Source organism: Vipera berus (genome assembly GCF_964194415.1).
Source record: "Vipera berus genome assembly, chromosome: 2".
In the NCBI taxonomy this organism is placed as follows: domain Eukaryota; kingdom Metazoa; phylum Chordata; class Lepidosauria; order Squamata; family Viperidae; genus Vipera; species Vipera berus.
The window spans coordinates 100,462,876-100,484,150 of NC_138203.1; the positions used below are offsets into that span (position 1 = coordinate 100,462,876).

At 38.7% G+C, this 21,275-nt stretch overlaps 1 protein-coding gene across 1 annotated transcript in view; it reads left to right on the forward strand.

Annotated features, from left to right (window-relative positions):
• SHB (SH2 domain containing adaptor protein B) overlaps positions 1 to 21,275 on the forward strand; it is a 167,333-nt gene that overhangs the window by 101,516 nt on the left and 44,542 nt on the right. The window contains 1 exon segment of the mRNA XM_081317792.1: positions 2,488 to 2,703. Within this exon segment, the coding sequence (XP_081173918.1) occupies positions 2,488 to 2,703 (216 nt within the window).

Below are 21,275 nucleotides of genomic sequence, written 5' to 3' on the forward strand. Positions count from 1 at the left end.
TGTCTATGCTTTCTGTGTTCCCATAGTGGCCAGTCATAAACCCTTGTAAGCCAGATAGATGTGTATTAGAGCTCACATTTCATCCAAATGTTATTGAGAGGCAATCTGCCTCCGATGCTAAAGGATTTAATCTGTTACTAGCTTTATTTCCTGCCACCGTGGGGTTTTTCCCCATTGAAAACAGTCTAAATTGGCATTGGCGCATAATGTAGAATTTTGAAGCTCAACTTGATCCTTTGAAAAAAGACTTTCTCTTTTCAATCCTGAATCTGCCACTCTTAAATTCTTTGCCAAGTTAGAGTATCTCCATGTCCATGTTTTCCATACCATGCATAATTTCAAACTATCTCAACAGTATTGGGATTCCTTTTCTCAGCTAAAGCAATTGACTGCAAAGATATGTTTTGCTGGGGGAGTGGGGGCAGGAATATCCATACCTAGAATACCACAATTGTGAGTAATCTTTCCTCATGGGTGGCTATCAACCTCACTTCAGGGACAGGGACGCCACCAAACATCTTGCACTTTTTAATCCCGGGGTAGGCAGTGACCAGATGGTCTGTCTACCAAGATACTTATCTGACACCACCAGGAGAGGTTTCCTGCCATTCTTTTTTAGCAGCCCCACATGGTGTATTTTAGTACTCATGAGGTGTAGTACTCCAGTATAAAGTTTCTAGGTATTTGAATAGCACGACTCAAGATGTTTCCGGAAAGGGAAACTGTTAGAGGATGCTGTTAGTTATTACCATCAGTGATTCATTCAGTAGAAAAACTGGATAAGGACACACCTGTAAACAGCACCTCTTCAAGTATATGCAAGATCTATTTCCAGAATATTTAACTTTCACCAGTGAAATTCTCCAGATATCCTTGGACATGCTGCATATTGCTGATGTAACTCCCTCATAACAAGGCTAAGATAAAATAAGATATACCTAAGAATGATGCTGTGATCTCCTGGAGGAAAAGGCAAAATGGAAAAGTATAGTATCAGTCACATCCTATCTATGGGGCCAAAGTTCAGTAGATAAGTAAATATAGGATGGTAATCATCAGGGTTTTTTTTTCTCATAGAACGCTCAGAACGGAGTGCCGGCACCTTTTTTGGATGGAACCTTTTATGGTAGGCAAGGCGGGTTGTATGACATGTGTGAGTTCCGGCACCTTTTTGTTTTACAAAAAAAGCACTGGTAATCATCATGCAAGAATTACCTTCACCAGCAAGTTACTTTTTTATTTAATGTTTGTAATTGCCAAACTCAGCTTGCTTTAATATGCATGATTTTACAGACTTTTTCATCAGAATTAAGAGATTGAAAGATAACATTAATAATCACAAATGCCAAACCTTGTGATGTAATCTTCAAGAGAATTTGGAGTAGCTTCTATGGAGCCCTTTTGTTCACAATATTCATTTGATTTGCTCTAGCCACTCTGTTCCCTAGGAATGTTATAATCTGGAAAGTTAGGGCCCCTAGTAAGTTGAGTTACCACACATTGTAATTTCTTGATCATAGCAAACGGCATTTTAAGCTTAGAGCAACAGTAGCAACTGCATGATAAATTTCATGATAAAAAGTGCCCCAGTTCTGCTTAGATATTCTATACCAGGCAAAGCTGTCAAAGACCATCATGTTAACATAGTGCTTGGAGCATAGCTTATTAAAGGGGAAGGTGTCTTTTGATATCACGTTCGGAGAAACCCTTTACATCTATTGAATACAATTAAAATTCAAAACAACTTAAAGGTGCTTTGATATCTGTGTATTTAGACCGGCTCTATGCAGATACAGCATCTTGCCATTGTTCTTCTGTTTTTCTTAAACTATGGCATTATGACAACTAGCAAGCTTCATGACCTGTATTAGATTTGTTGGGTGGCAAATTACGTGAGCTTTTTCTGAAGCAGCCTTCCCCTCACAGGCTCCAGTTATGTTAGTGGGAAATTTTAGCATTGTTTGTCATCCCATCTATATGCTATCACATTGGAAGAGCATATAGGTGCAACTTCACCAGCTCGGAGGCTGCCTCAAACTGTGAATGTGCATAAGAAACCAAGATTCTTTTTGGCCATTTCAGCAGTTTTAAGGGATGAAATGTATAGCTTAAACCTCTGAAAGGCTTAAGAAACTTGTAGGAGAGAGAGAGAGAATGCGAGGGAGTGAGAAAGAGAAAAAAGGGTGAAAATGTCAGCCCAGCCATTCTGGTGGGTTCAAGGACCTGCATAAAGAATTCTCTTGAGTCACATATAAGCCCTTGGCTTGTCCTTTCTGCTCTACAATCTTGCTGAAATTATAGGAACCTATTTCCTGTGATTCTTAACTTTCCTGACATTTTGGTAAATTATATATTGCCATTTGGTAAACTGTTATCACAGACTTTGTTATGTTTCTTCTTTTGTTCAGTTTGAGAGAAGCTAAACTTGGAAAGCTTTGGTAGCTTACATATTACAAAATTAATCCAATTATTTTCCCATTCTGACAGAGTTACAGAGACAAGACAGTGTGAAGCCCCAGCAAAAAGACATCCAGCTGTATGACACACCTTACGAACCTGAAGGCAACGGCGTGGAATCTGATTCAGAAAGTGCTATGAGTCAATGCCTGAGAGAGAGCAAGTTGCCACAGGATGATGATAGGCCCGCAGATGAGTATGATCAGCCATGGGAATGGAATAAGGTCACCATTCCTGCTTTAGCAGGTGAGAGCCTCTGAAGGAAATCATTACAAGTCTGTCTTGTGCCTCGCAGGAAATATTAAAATAAGTTGATGCTGTTTTAGACTCAGCATAATAGAATGTTTTTGTGATGTCGAGTGTATGTTACTGTGATCTGAGAAAATCAAACAGAAAGCCTTGCTGTTCAGAGGCAGCACACTTCTGAACAATAGACAAGGAAAACTGTCAAGACTGGGTCATAGCTACAGGCTCGGTACACAAATTTAAACAATGGAATGTGCATTATCCTATAGAGGACCACTAAAAGCCTTTTCTGGAAACAGTCCTAGCTCCATATCTGAATTCTTATCTCAGCTTTGGTTTTAACTGGCTGGGTGTCAGAAGATATTGGGGAATTGCAATCTATTCTATTTGATAGACGGTTTGTCAGATTCAGTCATGGTAGCTAGGTCTCACAATGTGGCATCTGCACATAATATAACCATCCCTTCAACCAGATCTGTCAAAGCTTCAGAAGCCAAAAACAGGGGGAAAGATATCATAGATGGCAATTTGTCAGTATTATCATGGGTGGATTTGTGGATGCAGGACTGAATTTTATAGGTACAGAAAAATCCAGTAACATTTGTTTACTATTTATTTTACTGGAGCCAAAATAATGATGATTTTCAAAATCTTACACCTGTTCCATATTTTACTTCACAGAAACTTAAATTTTCATAGAAGACTAGATTTTTGATGGAGTGACAGCCATAGAGGGAGTTTTTAATTTTCTCTTACCTGATGATACATTACTTTTTGAAAGTGAATTAATTAATCTGACAACCCAAAAGGCATAGTTTAGTATCAATCATATATAGATTCAGATTAGCAAAATAAGGTTGCTACACAGTCATTTGGGAGATTATTCAACACAACTTGTTGTTTTGAAATGTGTGTAAGGCAAAAAATTTGTTCCATTATATCAGGAGGGGAAAAAATGAGCATTAGATGAAATTTCAGGAGCTGTTTTTAAGATTGTTTTTATCACATTGCAAAAACGTTGGCCTTTGGCCTTCAGTATTTTGGCTGTGAGGCTACTCTTTGGTGAGGAAATTTCTCTTCTATCTCTATCTCTCCCCCTTTTTCTCTCTGCTATTTTCTGTATATCTATATATTTGTATCCAAAACACCTGATACACAAATAGATTATAGCAGATAGGATTGCCTTAAATGTCCCCGCCCCCGTATCTTCTACTGCAGATCCTCCAGACCTCCCAGAGCATACTTGCCCTTCCTCACTACGTCCTTCAGAATTGAATCTGAATTCATTTTAAAACACTCGTTGCCTTTTAATTTCACATATTTTATTCTCCTACCACAGCTTAACAACCTGATTGGCAGGAGGAATGAACTTCCTTCCTAAATCATTGAGATGCAGACCAGAGTTGTAGATGTGTCTGCTGTCTAAGGTATTGCCTTTCTGTGTATAATAAGCCCTGAGGAGGTGCTACTTCGTTTCTTTTCACTTGAGATCAATGCTAGTGTAACTCATAACTATATAACGAGATTCTGGAATGATTCCTTATTGTTAATTGAATTTCTGGTACAAGTGTGTTGAGGCAGTTGCTGTTAACAGAAGAGAGTCCCTAACCAGCTTTCTGGGCAGAGGGTTGTATTTTGATGTTATGCTTAATTTGGTTGCAATTAATGAGGCAACATCTGTTTGTTAGAAATTATTGTTCTGTACAAGTGAGTAGAAATTTTAACCTGTGTGAAACTGCATTTGTAGAAGATAAAGAGCAGTATATATCAGTGGTGACTTTTTCTCTGTATGCTAATGCTTTCTACTGATTTTCTGCTTAACTGAAGATTCTAATTAGCAGTTTTGCTCATCCAGTACATACTAAGAGTAAACAGGTATTTAGTGCTCAGGACTGTAGCCACAAAGGAGAAGTTGAGTGCCTTGTGAAATATTGTAGATTTCTCTTCTATTTTTTTAAGATGTCCTAAAGTTTTAAGAATATTCTCATTTGGGACAAAGGGACATATATACACTGTGCTTAAAAGTTTGTGAATTGTTTTAAATTTTCAATATTTGCATCAATATGACCTAAAATGTGGTTTGTTCTCTACATAAGTCTTTAAACTAGATAAAGAGAACCCAGTTAAATAAATGAGTCAAAACATTACAATAGCCCTCAACTTATAACCTGTCATTTAATGACCATTTACAGCACATTTCAGTATCACTTCCAGCCCTCATAAAACATCCTGCCACTCCCTCCCTAGGTAACATGACAGTTCAGGTCCTTGGCAACCTGTTTGTATTTACAACTGTTTGCCAAGTGCCCTGAAATTATGGATTCTCTGCTGGTTTGCCCAGAAAATCAATAGGAAGGCTGGCAGGAAAAGTTGCAAAAAAGTCAGTAGGAAAACTGGTAGGAAAAGTTTCAAGCCAAGGGACATTGGATTTCAGCTCCATTCCCCCAGCATGCCAAGGGATATCCCCTCCCCTTCATGCAGGGAGGTGATATCCTCCCACACACTAGAAGAACTGACCTCAAATCTAGTGAAACAGCAGCAGAATTCTGGCATTGGCTGTTGTTTTCCTCTCCCCTCTGGGAAGTTCAGTAAAGTTTCAATCTCTGAGAGATGGGGAGTACTCTTAGAGCAGGGGTTGGCAACCTTAAACACTTAAAGAGCCATTGGGACCCATTTCCCACAGAAAAGAAAACACTGGGAGCCACAAAACCCTTTTGACATCTAAAATGAAGATTACACTGCATATATCGTTTTTTACCTTTGTGCTATGTATAAAAAAACCTATAGTGTGTTGCATTTATGAAATCAATGAACTGCTACAAAGAAAACAAATTTTTATTTCTGCATGCAACAAAAACATTTTGAACTCCAAAAAAAAAAAATGCTGGGTCGAAGGTTACTTTCAAATAAAATACTGAATGTCTATTTGAGACCTCTTCGTATTTATGAAATAAAAAGCCGGTGCAAACTATAAAAACTACAAATAGAAAAATAGAAAAGAAGAAAAATTGCGGGGGAAAAAAAGAAAAGGACAGGAGAAAGAGGGGAAAAAAACCTTTCTCCTACATCCCAACAGGTAAAAGCAATTTTAGTAGCTTATCTACCATCTTTAAATACAGCATTAAAAAAAAATGAAAAAAAATCATTAAACATTCTTACTAAAAGTCCAGTAAGGACAACCACATATATTCATAATTTCTCTCTCTCTCCCTCCCTCCCTCCCTCTCCCTCTTCCCCTCCCTCCCCCTCCCTCTCTCTCTCCCTCTCTCTTTCTGCCCTTGGTCTGCCAATCCTCTTCCCCCACTCAGTATGTTTGTTTGTGTGTGTGTGTGAGAGAGAGAGAGAGAGACAGAGGCACAGAGAGTCTCTCTCTCTCCCCCCCTCTCTCTCCCCCCCCCTCTCTCTCTCTCTCCTTTAGGCTGCGGACCTTCTGGACCTCCGTCTTCTTGCAGGTTCCAACCAACCGTTTTGTATCTCCCCGAGGTCCCCGGGCTGTAGCCAAAATAGTTGGAATCGAAATACGCAGATAAAGCAGCGTTACGCTGGCATTGAAGGCAAGCAGAGGCAGCGGACAGAGCAGGCAGGGCTCACTCCCAACATCTAGCCTGGGACCCAGGGCAGCTCCTTCAGACTAACAGACTGCCTGCTAGCTAAGCACTCGGAGCTGGCGAGCGAGTCTGACTGCACGCCGCAGCTGAGTTGCTGCCAAAAAAGCCACCCCCATGTTCTTTTTCGAGAACAGTGGCTTCTTCTTTGCATCCCTGCCATGCATAACGTTGTTCAGTGTTCTGATGGTAGTGTCATGAACATTGACATTGGCCAATGCAAGCATGGCCTTTTGTTTCTTAGATATTACCTTAGGATTCTTAGATACCACCCAGGGTATTGCATGCCTTGTTCTTGTTCTTAGTTGGATGACCACTTCTGAGGAGAGTAATTTGGAGCTGAATTGACTCCATTTGTACACAATTTGCCTTACAGTGGCTTGGTGGAGTCTAAACTGCTTGTAAATAGTTTTGTAATCTTTTCTAGGTGAGCGTCAAATGTTTTTCAAAGGCCTTCAAAAATCTTCTTTGTTTGGGCCATGAGACACTTCCACAGACCTGTGTTATGTAAATAATTCTTTGATAGTGAATACTTCGAATGCTGTTATTTAAATAAAGCAGATGATCACATCTGATCATCATCCATTTTATTAAAGCACCTGACTCTAATTTCTCCTTTAAATGAACTGATAATCCTCGAGGTTCACATATTTTTGCCACACATATAGTATGTATGTTTGGATTATTTTCCTAAATAAATCAATGAACAAGTATAATATTTTTGACTTGTTTGTTTAATTGGGTTCTATTTATCAAAATATGGGACAGATCATGTTTTAAGTTGCATTGATGCAGAAATACTGAAAATTAAAAAGGGTTCACAAACTTTTAAGCACCACTATATTCAGTTGCTTATAATTAAGCCTTCTTTCTTTCAGCATGGCTATTTGGAAGACTGACAAGAATTTGACATTATTTTATTATCAATGGAGGCCCAAAACTTTTTACGTGAAAATGACATCCTAACTGTCATCACTACTAACATTAAACAGTCTTGTTCATTTAAATTCCTTCCTCATTTCTATTCTTCCTCCCTTCCTGTTTCGAGCAGTGTGAAATAGGTTGCTCCATTCTGCTGCTTGACTAGGCCTGTTCTATTATTTAAAATTGAAAAGCACTGAGCATCATTTTACTAATTAAACTATTTCTAGCCAGACTTATTACTTTATATATTTCATGTCTGCTGTGTATTGGAGTGTGTATTGTATGAAGCAATAGCTTAACAGATGACAGCTAGAAGAGGCTGTACATAACTGCCGCAAGGCGTGGCTCAGCTTTCGGCGGGAAAGTCTGGTTAAAGTGATTGGTTGTCAGCTCAGCAGCCAGAGTATATAAAGGGCACAGGCAGCCCATTCTGTTGCTGGTTCTTCTCTACAAATAAAGAGCTGAATTCACTGCCTGGCGTTGTCTTGTGTGTGTTAACCCACCACACTTCAATGTCTTTCAATATTTTAAATTATACAGTACCTCACCATTACTTCTCAGGATATTACTATAAAAGTACCAAATATATTTCTTATATGCTGAACAATCTGCTGTCAGGGCAAGGTTAAACATCAAAATTGCAAAGCAAGAGTACCAATGTTTAAGCATCTGAAACAGAATAACCACCAGTTACTTTCTAGACTGACTGTCATAGAGAAGAAAAAATAAATTTTGCTCAAATAATTCTGGTTTTACTCCAGAAAAATTAGTCTTATAAAAATAAAAATATAAAAACCATCACAACTTTAAAGTTCAGAAACCTCTAGAGAACAGCGGTGTAATGTTATGAATTATAATATACTATTCTGGAATATGACTGTACTGTAAGATACAAAAATTAGGGAAATAAATGCATGGCACTTTAAGCAGAAAAGTGGGAGTTTTAATCAGTCATGTAGGTATCGTAAATTATCATAAAATAATATAGTTAAGAACTAAGACACACGAACAACATAGAAATGTTTATGAAACTGAAAACAATTTTCATTTATTAAAGATAATCGTGTATCTTAAGATATGAATTTAGCAGGAATTGATTGGTTGGTTGGTTCAATTGATTGGTTGACTGATTATGTGCCATTGAGTTATTTTTGACTTCTAGCATCCAGATAGATAAGAGTGGGTTAGGACGCTGAGCTTGTTGATCAGAAGGTCGGCAGTTTGGCGGGTCGAATCCCGAGTGCCGCGTAACAGAGTGAGCCCCTGTTACTCGTCCCAGCTTCTGCCAACCTAGCAGTTCGAAAGCACGTAAAAATGCAAGTAGAAAAATAGGGACCACTACGGTGGGAAGGTAACAGCGTTCTGTGTGCCTTTGGCATCTAGTCATGCTGGCCACATGATCACGGAGACGTCCTCGGACAAGCGCTGGCTCTTCGGCTTTCAAACGGAGATGAGCACCGGCCCCTAGAGTCGGAAACGACTAGCACGCATGTGCGGGGGAAACTTTACCTTTACTTTATGATGAAAATGATCGCCACTGTAAATCTATCCACCTTGCTGCTGGTGGTTGTCCTCTTCACCTCTTTCCTTCCATCTTTCCCAGCATTAGAATTTTCCCAGGAACTAAGTCTTTGTATAACATGTCCAAAGTAGAATAATTTGCACCTTATAACTGAACAGGAATAGCCTGCCTCAAATGATCTTGGATTATTGGAACATGTAGGGAAATAGTGATGTATTTCTGTGACAGAAACTTGCCTCAATTTGGGTATAGCTTTGAATTATTCAAATCAAACATCATATGAAATTGTTGGTTTATTGCTTAATAGGGAGAACAAAATGCAACATGTGGTGCTCCTTTTTTCATGAATTAGGTAAAACTTATTCTAATTCAACGCTTACAAAGCTAAAGTCAACAATATGTCTTTATTGCTTTGCAATCTGTAATTACAATTGGATGTATTACTGGAGACTTCTTAATTTTTCTTAAAGCCAGTTTCATATTAAACACCTTAAATGTCTTTGTACTCAGTTGCTTCAGTTGGTAGTACGAACCTGGATTTATGTTTAAATTCAGCATACCTGATTTAATCATATATCCTAATCATATTGCCTGCAGAATGTCTAGAATGAAAACATTATATGGGTTTGCTTCATTTATATTTGCTTGATAGAAGGAATATTTATTTTATAAGATTCTTGGATAGAAAACAGACACCACTTTAGTAGAAACAGAATAAGTTTATACAGAAAACAGACATTGCTTTAGCAGAAACAGAATAAGTTTATAATAATGCTTGCCAGAAAATGTTTAAAATAATACGGGAAGTCAAGCTAGGCAGCCAAATGTATTGGATCCATAAATAATGCCATCTATTACATGCGGTGGCTCAGTGGGTTAGGACGTTGAGCTTGTCGATCAGAAGGTCGGCAGTTTGGCGGGTCGAATCCCAAGTGCTGCGTAACAGAGTGAGCGCCTGTTACTCGTCCCAGCTTCTGCCAACCTAGCAGTTCGAAAGCATGTAAAAATGCAAGTAGAAAAATAGGGACCACTACGGTGGGAAGGTAACAGCGTTCCATGCGCCTTTGGCGTCTAGTCATGCTGGCCACATGACCATGGAGGCATCCTCGGCAAGCGTTGGCTCTTCAGCTTTGAAACGGAGATGAGCACCGGTCCCTAAAGTTGGAAACAACTAGCACGCAAGTGCAGGGGAACCTTTACCTTTACCTATTACATGCAGATAAAGCTTTTGCTACTACTTTGTCTCATGAGCAAACATTTTTATCTGTCCAAGCAATTGCTGAGCCTTTCTGTCTATAAGCAGGAAAGAATTGAGGCTTTTTGGACAGAAGAGCCAGTTCGAGATGATCCTACTGCAATGGGATTTTTTCTTTATGGCAGGGGTCTTCAAACCTGGCCTTGCTGAGGAATTCTGGGAGTTGAAATCCACAAGTCATAGAAGGGCCAAGTTTGAAGACCCGTGGTCTATGATGTTCACTTTTCCGCAGTCTTGTTTTTTCCAGTTGAACTAAAATATAGCTCTCAGATCTCTATATCTTTACAACTATTCAACCAGTTGAGGCTGGAAACTGAATATTGGACTAATTGTCTCTAGGTCAAAAGAAGCTTTATTTGTACCAAAAAAAAATACCTAATGTAAAAGCTATGTTATTCAAGATTATTATAGGAAATCCATGGTGACTGGTAATTCTGGGAGCACTAACACATTTGGAATCTACCAGTTAGGAATAGACTAGATAAGAGGTCTGGATCTTGAATCCAAATTCAGGAATATATAAATTCAGTTTTTAAAAACCTTGATAGTCTTATTATAAAAATAAAAATCATAAAATATAGTATGGTGCCTTCATTCTTTAGTAATCACTGACCACAATTCTGCAAATTAACAAAATTAAATATTTTTTTATTTCAAATAAAATTATTAGTAGATTGTCCTGGTGATTGAGGCATGTCAGGTTTTACAAACTGTATAAAAATTCTTGTCATATTCAAGGAATCATGCAGGTCTGATAGTGGCAACTGTACATAAAAATTCAGGATTGTCTGGGTACTTCACCCAATAACAAGTTATGAAGTGGTACCTTGAATCCTTATAGAAGGTGCAGTATGATAGGTCATATGCTGCGAATTCAATGGTCTTTCCCAAGGGTACAGCCTTAGTCATAAAAAATTTATAAAATTTTCCTTCAAGCACAGCTGTTGGGAAGGCATTTAAATGTGCTAATAATGTTCATGCTCTTTAGAAGTTGGAAATGGTTATTTGATTTAAATACCTTAGCAGACTGAAAAAAGGGGCTTGACTGCTCAGAAAACGCATTCTTGGGTAATTCAGAAGGTCCAACTGACCAGTTGTATTGCTTGAGTGTAAAAAATGGTCAGTTAAAATCCACCATCAAAATAATCTAATTTGAGGACCCATATTATTCCAGTTTTTGCCAGGATGATCTATCATAATAAAAAAAATAGATTTCCTGAGCATAAATTAATAACTTTAACCAGTGCACCATAATAGGTCCGTGCACCTAGTAATGCAGGAGAGAAGCAACTATCTCGCTGTTTAGAAAGATTCACAGTCAGGACCTCGGTTATGGACCTCATGCTGCATCCCAGATTGTTCACCCTAGTACTCAATCTATTATCTCTAAACTGGCTCTAACAATAACAAAAGAGCATTCCTTCATGCGAAGTGGAGGGTAATATTCCCAATGCCACCTGCTGGAAATTGTGATTGATCCAAATACTCTTAGAATGCTGGCTGTCTTCTCATGGAACATCACAGAATGGAGTGCCAGGTCTAAAATTCAATCCACATGGTTTATGTTACCATGTTTGATGTCCCATCACTTTTGAACCAATCCCAAATTAATTTATGAGCCAAAGCAGAAGCCTACCCAAACAGCTTCATACTTACCTCCACTATCTTCTAAGATGTCATTCAAGCACTTAAGCTTGGAAATTGCTACCTGTCTCTTTCCACACATATCATAACTCTTGAGTGTTGTCATCACTGTTCTGCTCACTATATACAGAAGTGAATGCTATATGTATTTACACGTATATAGGCAATTATTTTACTTTGATTTCATAAAAAAACTAGAGGCATTCTAGTTTGGAGAAGGCATAGCACTTTGGAGAAGCATAGGCAAAGTACATAAGCCTAAGCATGCATTCATATTCTGCCCACATAGGACGATTGAAATGGTTATATCCCAACTGTGTGTTTAGTAGATAAACCATGTTTTTCTCCTCTTGTTTAAAGCAGAAGCCAAATACTGGCATTTCCCCACAAATCTTATAGAAATTACGATCTTTGGAAATGATAGTGAATCTTTGAATTTTTTGAAATGGTAGTGCAGTGATATGAATTTTACTCAGGGTAAATAAATACCCAAAGAGAATATTAGTTATTGTGATTTTTTTTTCTTTTCCATTTAAGTAGCAGCCATTCTTTTCACCTTTTAAAGTCAGATGTTGCAATTTTTCTACTATTCCCTCAACATACTGAGGGCAAACATTATTGTAAAATCCATTGCTTCAGCATGAAAAATCAACAGTGTAAAAGTAGTATCTCCATGCCCTTAGAAACATTCTGTAGATAGGCAAGATTGGAGGTGTACATTTAATTTCATTCACTCATCCTTCCAAGTCCGGCAGTATTGCATAATGCATGTTAGAAATTTCATTGTAAGTAGTTTTCAAAAAATTCTGAAATGAACTGCAACTTCATTGCAGTTGACAGTTTTATCTTTTTTAAACTGCTACTCTGTAGATTGATTGCAGTTTTTATTCTAATACATTATTATATTGCAAACATAAAGGTTCTCTGAAGTTAGTTTTGATTGTTTTCCAGAGTTGGTGAATACATGAACAGAGTGTGATAATGATGATATGCAATTTAGACAGGATTTTTTCTTCTTCTCATCTGGAGGCAATATATGACAAGAGTGGTGAGACACTGAAGTAACTTAGCTATCTCGATATTTAATATGTGATTGTTACAATAGCAAAGTACCTACAGCAAGAAGGCAAACTCTTATACTGAAAACCCTTTTTCAACTGTAAATATCAAAATATGTAAAATCCCTTGGCCTTGTAGCTGTCCTCTTGTTTATGAGCGGAAGACAGAAGTCAGTTAACGTATTTTTTATAAATCATTGTCAGGCATGTTGGATTAGAACAGTGGTGGCGAACCTATGGCACACATGCCAGAGGTGGCACTCAGAGCCCTCTCTGTGGGCACGCTCGCCATGCCCCGGAGATGGCAACTGTCCCTCTTCAAGCAGCCGCCCGCTAACTCGCCAAGTTCCCATGTGGCCGGATGCATCCCGGCACGGCTGGTTTCCCTCCCCCTCCATCCCGTCCCTCCTGGCCTTGCATGCTCTCCTTTTCCTGGGCACGACCCACTGCATCGCCTCCTCAGCTGTTGGCTGGCTATCCAGCTCAGAGGCTGTTTCTTTGAACTGCTGGTGGTGGGCTGTGGAGCCCCAGAATGCGCGCCAGTCAAGGGGCCAGCAGGCTGTGGCTGCTGACGGGCACCGTTGGCCCCCATGCGCTCACTGTCCTCTGTGTGCAGGGGCCAATGGTGTCAGGCAGCAGCCACCCTGGCCCTTGTCTTGCCCCATGGCAATGGCACCCCCGCCCTACCTCTCCGCACCCCGCAGGACGAGCCTCCTGCCTACCATCCCACCTGCCAGAGACCCCCTGGATTTCCTCCATCCCTGCCCACCCCCCACAAGCGTCCCTCCCCACCAGCAACACTGAGGTGACCACACCCACCTTGGTCACACCTACCCAATTTGCCATGACCACTACAACCATGCCCACCCAGTGGGCCACGCCCACCCAGCACCCGGTGATAAATAAGAGGGTTCTGGGTTGCAGTTTGGGCACTCAATCTCTAAAAGGTTCGCCATCACTGGATTAGAACATAAGCTAGCATTTTTGTCTACCTGTATAACACTGCATCTCTGCCTGTTTCTTGGCCCAGTAGAAATCTCCCAGGAGAATCTCTAAGAACTGTTTTTTGATAACCCATGTAGACATTTTTCTTGGAAGTATTTTTTTGTAATATTTTATTAATTTTCTAATTTTACATTTAAGTATTTAAAAAGCAACGTGGTGGCTGGGTTAATCGATAGTTCAATAACAAACAAAAATCTTTAGTACAAATCTCAAGCTATCACATCAAATAATTCCTCCCTTTTTCCCTTAATATCTACTGTCTCAGATTGAAACTATTACAGTTCTTGTTAAGTAAAGATAGCATTGTTACATTTACCAATAATTTTTTAGCTTATACATATCCTAGTTACTTTAACATTCAATCTTTATAGACAATCAATGTCCTGTAATTAGTTTTTCCCAATTTTTAGTTTCCCATCAATATTTAAATTTAACATTTGATATTTACAATTTCCAAGTTTTAGGTAACCAAAGTTTCCTTTATCACAATTCATAGCAAAGTCTAATATTCAAGATACACATCTTATCTATTTGAATATATTCTATTTCCCACCATCTTACATCTAGTTAATAATACAATATAACATCCTTATTTTCACCTAATTTCCAAATGTCTTAAATTTAATGACCAAAATTTCCCCTATTTCAACATCAAATATTTCCTCTTTTTCCCTTAATATCTACTGTCTCATATTTAAGCTAATAGAGTTCTTATTATATCAAATAAGTAAAAACATGTTTATTGCATTTATCAAGAAATTTTTAGCTTATACATATCTTAATTACTTTTACATTCTATCTTTATAGACAATATCCAATTTGTTTTCCCCAATTTTTAATTTCCCATCAATATTCAAATTTAACTTTTAATATTTATACTTCCAAGTTTTAAATGACCAAAATTTTCTTTATCTCAGTTCATAACAAAATCTAGTATTCAAAATACACATCTTGTCTATTTGAGTATATTCTATTTTAATTAGTAATATAAAATCCTCTCTTGTAAATCAAAAACCCAAATTTCTTCAGCCTTATTCTGGCTTTCTTCCTTTGCCAGCTCGCCTTCCATGTCAATGCTTTTAAGTCATCAAATAGATCTCCTTCTGTTGTTATATATATTATTTGAAATAAAAGAGACCATCCAGTCGCCATTTTTTGGAAGGGCTATTATTCCAGATCCCCATAGTTGTCCTGATATGTTTGTCTTCCCTTAAGTCTGTTCTTCTTCTTGCGCCTCAAGTTTCTTCTGATTTATATAGAAAGTCTTTTCCATTTTCAGTGTTGTCAGCCCCTTTTCTGGATTTTCCATTGACTGTATTTGTTGGTTAGTTGAATCCTCTATCATAGTATTTAATTGTTCCACTTCTTCTGTTATGTTCTGCGTAGTTGATTCTTTAATTGTAGTTAAAATCTGGGTTCATGTATCTAGGCTGACATCTTGTTCTTTTCTGTAGCATCTTATTTCATCACAAGCTAAAAGAATGGTTTCATGCATTACTTTCAATATAAAAAGAATCTGTTCCTGGTCTTCATCCATATTCTCTTAATGGTGTGTTAAATTGAGAGTTTTAAAGTTAGAGAATGAAAATAGTTTTATAACTGGGTATAGAACACATTAAGAAAACCAAGATCATGGCATCCGGCCCTCTCAATTCCTGGCAAATAGATGGGGAAGAAATGGAGGTAGTGACAGATTTTATTTTCCTGGGCTCCAAGATCACTGCAGATGGGGACTGTAGCCAAGAAATTAAAAGACTCTTGCTCCTCGGGAGGAAAGCCATGGCAAATGTAGACAGCACACTAAAAAGCAGAGACATCACCCTGTCAACAAAAGTGCGTATAGTCAAGGCTATGGTCTTCCCAGTTGCAATGTATGGCAGTGAAAGTTGGACCATAAGAAAGGCTGATTGCCACAGAATTGAGGCCTTTGAACTATGGTGCTGGAGAAGACTCCTGCGAGTCCCTTGGACTGCAAGGCGATCAAACCGGTCAGTCCTAGAGGAGATCAACCCTGACTGCTCTTTAGAAGGCCAGATCCTGAAGCTAAAACTCAAATACTTTGGCCACCTAATGAGAAGGAAGGACTCACTGGAGAAGAGCCTAATGCTGGGAAAGGTTGAGGGCAAGAGAAGAAGGGGACGACGGAGAATGAGGTGGCTGGATGGAGTCACTGAAGCAGTAGGCGTGAGCTTAAATGGACTCCAGAAGATGGTAGAGGACAGGAAGGCCTGGAGGAATGTTGTCCATAGGGTCGCAATGGGTCGGACACGACTTCGCAGCTAACAACAACAACATAGAACACAGCTGAGCTTCTCACAGCTGATATTTGTCAAGGTTGAAAAAGTCTTATCTATAGTCTGGGCTTCAAGTCAAGTCTCCTTTAGACAATAACAAGTTGCAATATCAAACTTGGCCACAAGATGTCACCATTGTCGTTTAAGATTTTTTAAATCCAAAATTTTAAAATCCTTTTTCCAATTTTATTTCTTTTTTGTAAATAAAACCAAAGTCTTCAGTAAAGATAAGAAATCTTTTGGCCCCCAAATTTTAGAAGCATATAAATCCAGTTAGATTAAGGTTATTCTTTCAGTATTTTAACTCCCCTGGATAGTCATTTGCCGCTATTCTTAGAGGGTGGGATAGACGTTCCCTTCCCTCCCTTCTCACAGGGGGGAAGATACTTTGGGCAGCTTTTACATGAGAAAATACTTAGGATGAAGAGAGGTTCAGTTCTCACCCAGTCTGACCCACGCTGCTTTAAAAGTGCCTGGTGATAAGTTTGACTTTGGCTGTCTGCAGCCTAGTGACAAGCCATATTTCTATGGCCGGTCTTTCGTCCACCGGTTTGGAGGGCTGCCCCAGATCAAGCGGAAGGGCTACTGCCCTCCCACGATCAAGCGGGGGTCCCCTCCTTGCTTGTCGCCCCTATAGGGCAACTCTTGACCCTTTCCAGAATCCCCCAGTGGAGTGAAACCGAATGTGGAAGATGGAGCTCGCCTTCCAGCGGCCGCGATGGCAAACCGGAAGTCAGACATTTTTCTTGGAAGTATTATTTGAACTGCTTTGCCACTACCTTCTTGAAGGATTTTCTTTTAAATTTCCCAATCTATCCTGCATTCTGGGATTTTGTTGTGGTCTCTTATGCAACTAGATAGGATCTTAGCTTAATTTAGCTTTTTCTGAGATCAGCCAAGATTCCAAGTCCTGTCTTTTGCAGTTCTAAGCAAAAAAAAGTAGAAAATATTGAATATGTACTTTAATTTCATGTATGACAGTTTCATATGATATTTTGAAGTAATGTAAATGTCTGTATTATCAAACTCTCAAATATCAGCAGGGATTCCGGCACAGACTTTTTATAATTGGGAGAAAATATCAGTCAATCCAGATTTTGCCAAGAACATCAAAGCATGCATTTCTTACAGTAATCATTTACATGGCTGAGTAAGAAAGTGTACATTTGTGAACTGTTATAAAAGCTATCACTTCTTCATTAATGTTTTGTTAAGAAAAAGAGCAGAAGGTGTAGTAGCTTTCTGCTTCTTCTATATCCATGTCACTTTTCTGCAGCTGATAGATTAGGTTTACTTTCTTGTAGCTGATGGCCTTGAGATGTATTCATTGGAGTGTATATTGGAATGAAACTAGAAAACTCCCATTGCCTTAGGACAGTGATGGCGAAACTTTTAGAGACCTAGTGCCCAAACTGCAACTCAAAACCCACTTATGTATCGTCAGGTGCCGGATGGGCGTGGCCTATTGGGTGGGTGTGGCCCATTGGGTGGGCATGACTGCGGTGGTAATGGCAGATTGAGTGAGACTAAAATATTCAATCAATTCCAACGTTGCGAGATTTTTTTTGTCCAGCGAGTAGTTGAAATTGATTGATTGATTAACCTTTTTTTTTTGCACACAGCAGCGGAGGCCTAAAGCGAAAAGGTTTTATGAAACCCAGCTGAAGGGCAGGGACTGGGACGATGGCTCGTGTGCCCACAGAGAGGGCTCTGCGTGCCACCTGTGGCACGCGTGCCATAGGTTCGCCACCACAGCCTTAGGAGATTCAATCCAATTCTGCCTCCAGAGAGGAAGAGGCTGGAATAAAACAATAATGAGGAAAAAGCTACACAGACACACATACAAAAGCTGTTTTGTCTCAACAAAGAAGTCGTTTTTATAATGGGGGAGAGAAAAAACTATACTATTTCTTATGCATATATGGATCTTCTTGTTGGTGATGGTTCTATACCCTTTAAAGGTTATGAAATGCCTTTTTAGTTCTACTGCTAAATAAAGCTTTCATTTCAGAATGACATAATTCTATCTGTAGAAACCCCATACTGATTTTGGCAAGCTGAGATGTTCTCTGATCTGAGCTGCTAATACTCATTTGGTGTGCCAGCCAGAGTATATTAGTAGTAGGCCGTAAGATAACTGCTAGTTGGTAACGGTATATATTTTAATTAAGAATTCTGTGAGCTCAATAAGAGGCATAAGTGGCCAGTTGTATCCATATAATTCACTCATTTTTCCTCTGACTGATCAGGCTCCCCTAAAGGAAATAATTTTGCTCCAGGCGTTCATTACATATGATAATCAGTGGTGTACTCAGCAAACTGCAGCGACACCAAAACAGTAATACATGCAGTCATCATTATATAGCTGCCACAATTACATATTTTTCCTAGCATCTGACACAATGTGAAGGTTACAACATTTGCACAATGTCACACAAATTCCATCATTTGCTCTCCCTTGTCCTCCACTGCAGATGGCCATGGATAGGAATATTCATTCTCTTCTGATGCAGGCACATTACCATCAATTATAAAAACTCTGCTTCCTAATTCATCTTTTCATGAGTCAATGCTTTAAGCTTTCTGTCTTCCAGACAGGCAGTGTACAATGAACAATAACATGTTGAAACACGGGAAGCTGTATTGCTGTGCACTCTTATGCCATTTATAATGTAAAAGTAGAACATCCTATCAGTTTTAATTCAGGAAATTGTTCCTTAGCAATCAAAAAATCTGGAGGTGCTCTGGAATCCTGCCACATTTAATTGATAGAGTTCTGCAGTAAAATTACCATCACAGTAACCATAGGAAATTTTAAATGCAATTATGCTCTTTTAAATGTGACTTCCTTATCATCTACACACAGAGTTGACAAGAGTTCCTTGTCTGACTTCTCCAATTAAATGATTGCTTGCAGTGTTTATGTATGATTGTAAATGGATTATTGTCTGCTAGCAGTGTAGGTAGCTTAATTATTATAGCAATATTTTTAAGGAATTATGCATATACCTCTCAACATTACAGAATATTCTGTTTTGCACAATAAATCTTTAGTTTAATTCCATTTTGTGAACCATTTGCGCCTATTTGCTTCTTGGTTATTATTCTGTGTTCTTTAAAATAGTTTGTATGAAGTTTTTTTCATAATTTCATGTCACTCAGGGCCACCTCACCTTAGCTAAGACTTCCTATGTGGATATTACATTCATGTTAATGACTAAAACACATGTCTATTTTTTGTATGGTCACAAGAGTAGACTTGAACATGCAAAAGTGTAGGCACCCTGCTCAGGTTATATATTTATATTCTTGAGTGAACAGAAACTGATGCAACCTCCATATGGTACAACATTAAATTCTTCAAATCCTAATGTATAGCTACTATCTATATTCATGTCAACAAAAGTGCGTATAGTCAAGGCTATGGTCTTCCCAGTTGCAATGTATGGCAGTGAAAGTTGGACCATAAGAAAGGCTGAGCGCAAAAGAATTGAGGCCTTTGAACTCTGGTGCTGGAGAAGACTCCTGCGAGTCCCTTGGACTGCAAGGCGATCAAACCGGTCAGTCCTAGAGGAGATCAACCCTGACTGCTCTTTAGAAGGCCAGATCCTGAAGCTAAAACTCAAATACTTTGGCCACCTAATGAGGAGGAAGGACTCACTGGAGAAGAGCCTAATGCTGGGAAAGATTGAGGGCAATAGAAGAAGGGGACGACAGAGAATGAGGTGGCTGGATGGAGTCACTGAAGCAGTAGGCGTGAGCTTAAATGGACTCCAGAAGATGGTAGAGGACAGGAAAGCCTGGAGGAACATTGTCCATAGGGTCGCGATGGGTCGGACACGACTTCGCAACTAACAACAACAACAAATATTCATTAGTTTAGACTAGAGAGTCAAATAAAAATGCTACATGTGGCACCCTAATCTTTTTGTTCAATTAAATGTTTATTACAATCATAATAAATGAGCGTTGGGTTAAAATTAAAAAGCATAATATTTCACCCGGTGTTTTGCAATAGCTCCTTGGGCAGAAATAACAGCTTTCAAAGATTTCAAGTAGCCAACTAAGAGTCTTCCTATTCTTGCTTGCTCTTTGTATCTTTTCCCACTCTCCCTTGCCCAACTCTCAGGACTCAGAAATATTCTTAGAATTTCTTGCATGCACTGTGTGCTTGAGATCTCCTCACAAATTCTAAATAATATTCAAATCTTAGGACTGAGAAGACCTAAGATTATAGTACCTTTGTATTTCTTTTCCTATAAGTACTTCATGGTTTATTTGGAAGTATGTTTCAGGCTGTTGTCTTGCTGAAATATCAAACTTTTTTCAATCTCAATTTCTTCCTTGACTGGGAGACATTAGATGCAAAGAATATGCTGGTGTTTAGCTGAATAATTCTTCTATGCCCTCAATATTTCCTATGCTTCTGGCTGCCAAAGGATAATAGAATAATTCCTATATTTTATGGTTGGCAAAGTATGCTTTTCCTGAAATGTTTTGCCCTTTTTGCTCCCAACATTTTTTGTGTTGTTGCAGCTGAATACCTCAATTTTGTTTCATCATGCCAAAGCATTTTGTTCCAAAACACTTCCAAGTCTACCAGGGTTTCCTTTTACATACTTTAGACAATGTATTTTGTCATGAGATTAGAGAATTGACAAACTGTCCCAAACAGGGCCATTCTTGTACAAGCAACACTGCAATGTGGACAATTATTCCATTGTCAGCTAAACTTTTCAGCAGATTATTTGGAGTGATCTCTAGGTTTGTTTTACAAATAAGACCATTCTAGCAGAGAGATTTCTTGATGTTTGAGATCTTCATTTGATCCCCACAATTCTTTGTAACTTTCATTTTTTAAAAGTATTCCTTGTTAGTTGGAAATAGCCAGCTGGAAGCATTTAGAGGTTTTATAGCCTTCTAAAACTTTGTAAGAGTGAATTACCTTCATTTTCAAATTCTTAAACAGCTGTTCACTGGAATCCACAGAAGGTAGAGAGAAGGTAGACAGAACAACAACTCTAACCTGAGTTAAACAGTGAGAATATTTTATCATCTATAGGATTGTCTTCACCTGGTTAATTGTAGGCTTAACAAGACTATTGCTTTTGTGGCCTTTATAATTATTACAATAACACAAAGATAATAACAGTCACACAAAATCATATAGCCTTGCCTAGTGACTACTATCTTTATCACTTTTTTCTCATTTGCATGTTGCACCATGACTTTGGAAAGAGTGCAGAAAAGAGCAACAAAGATGAT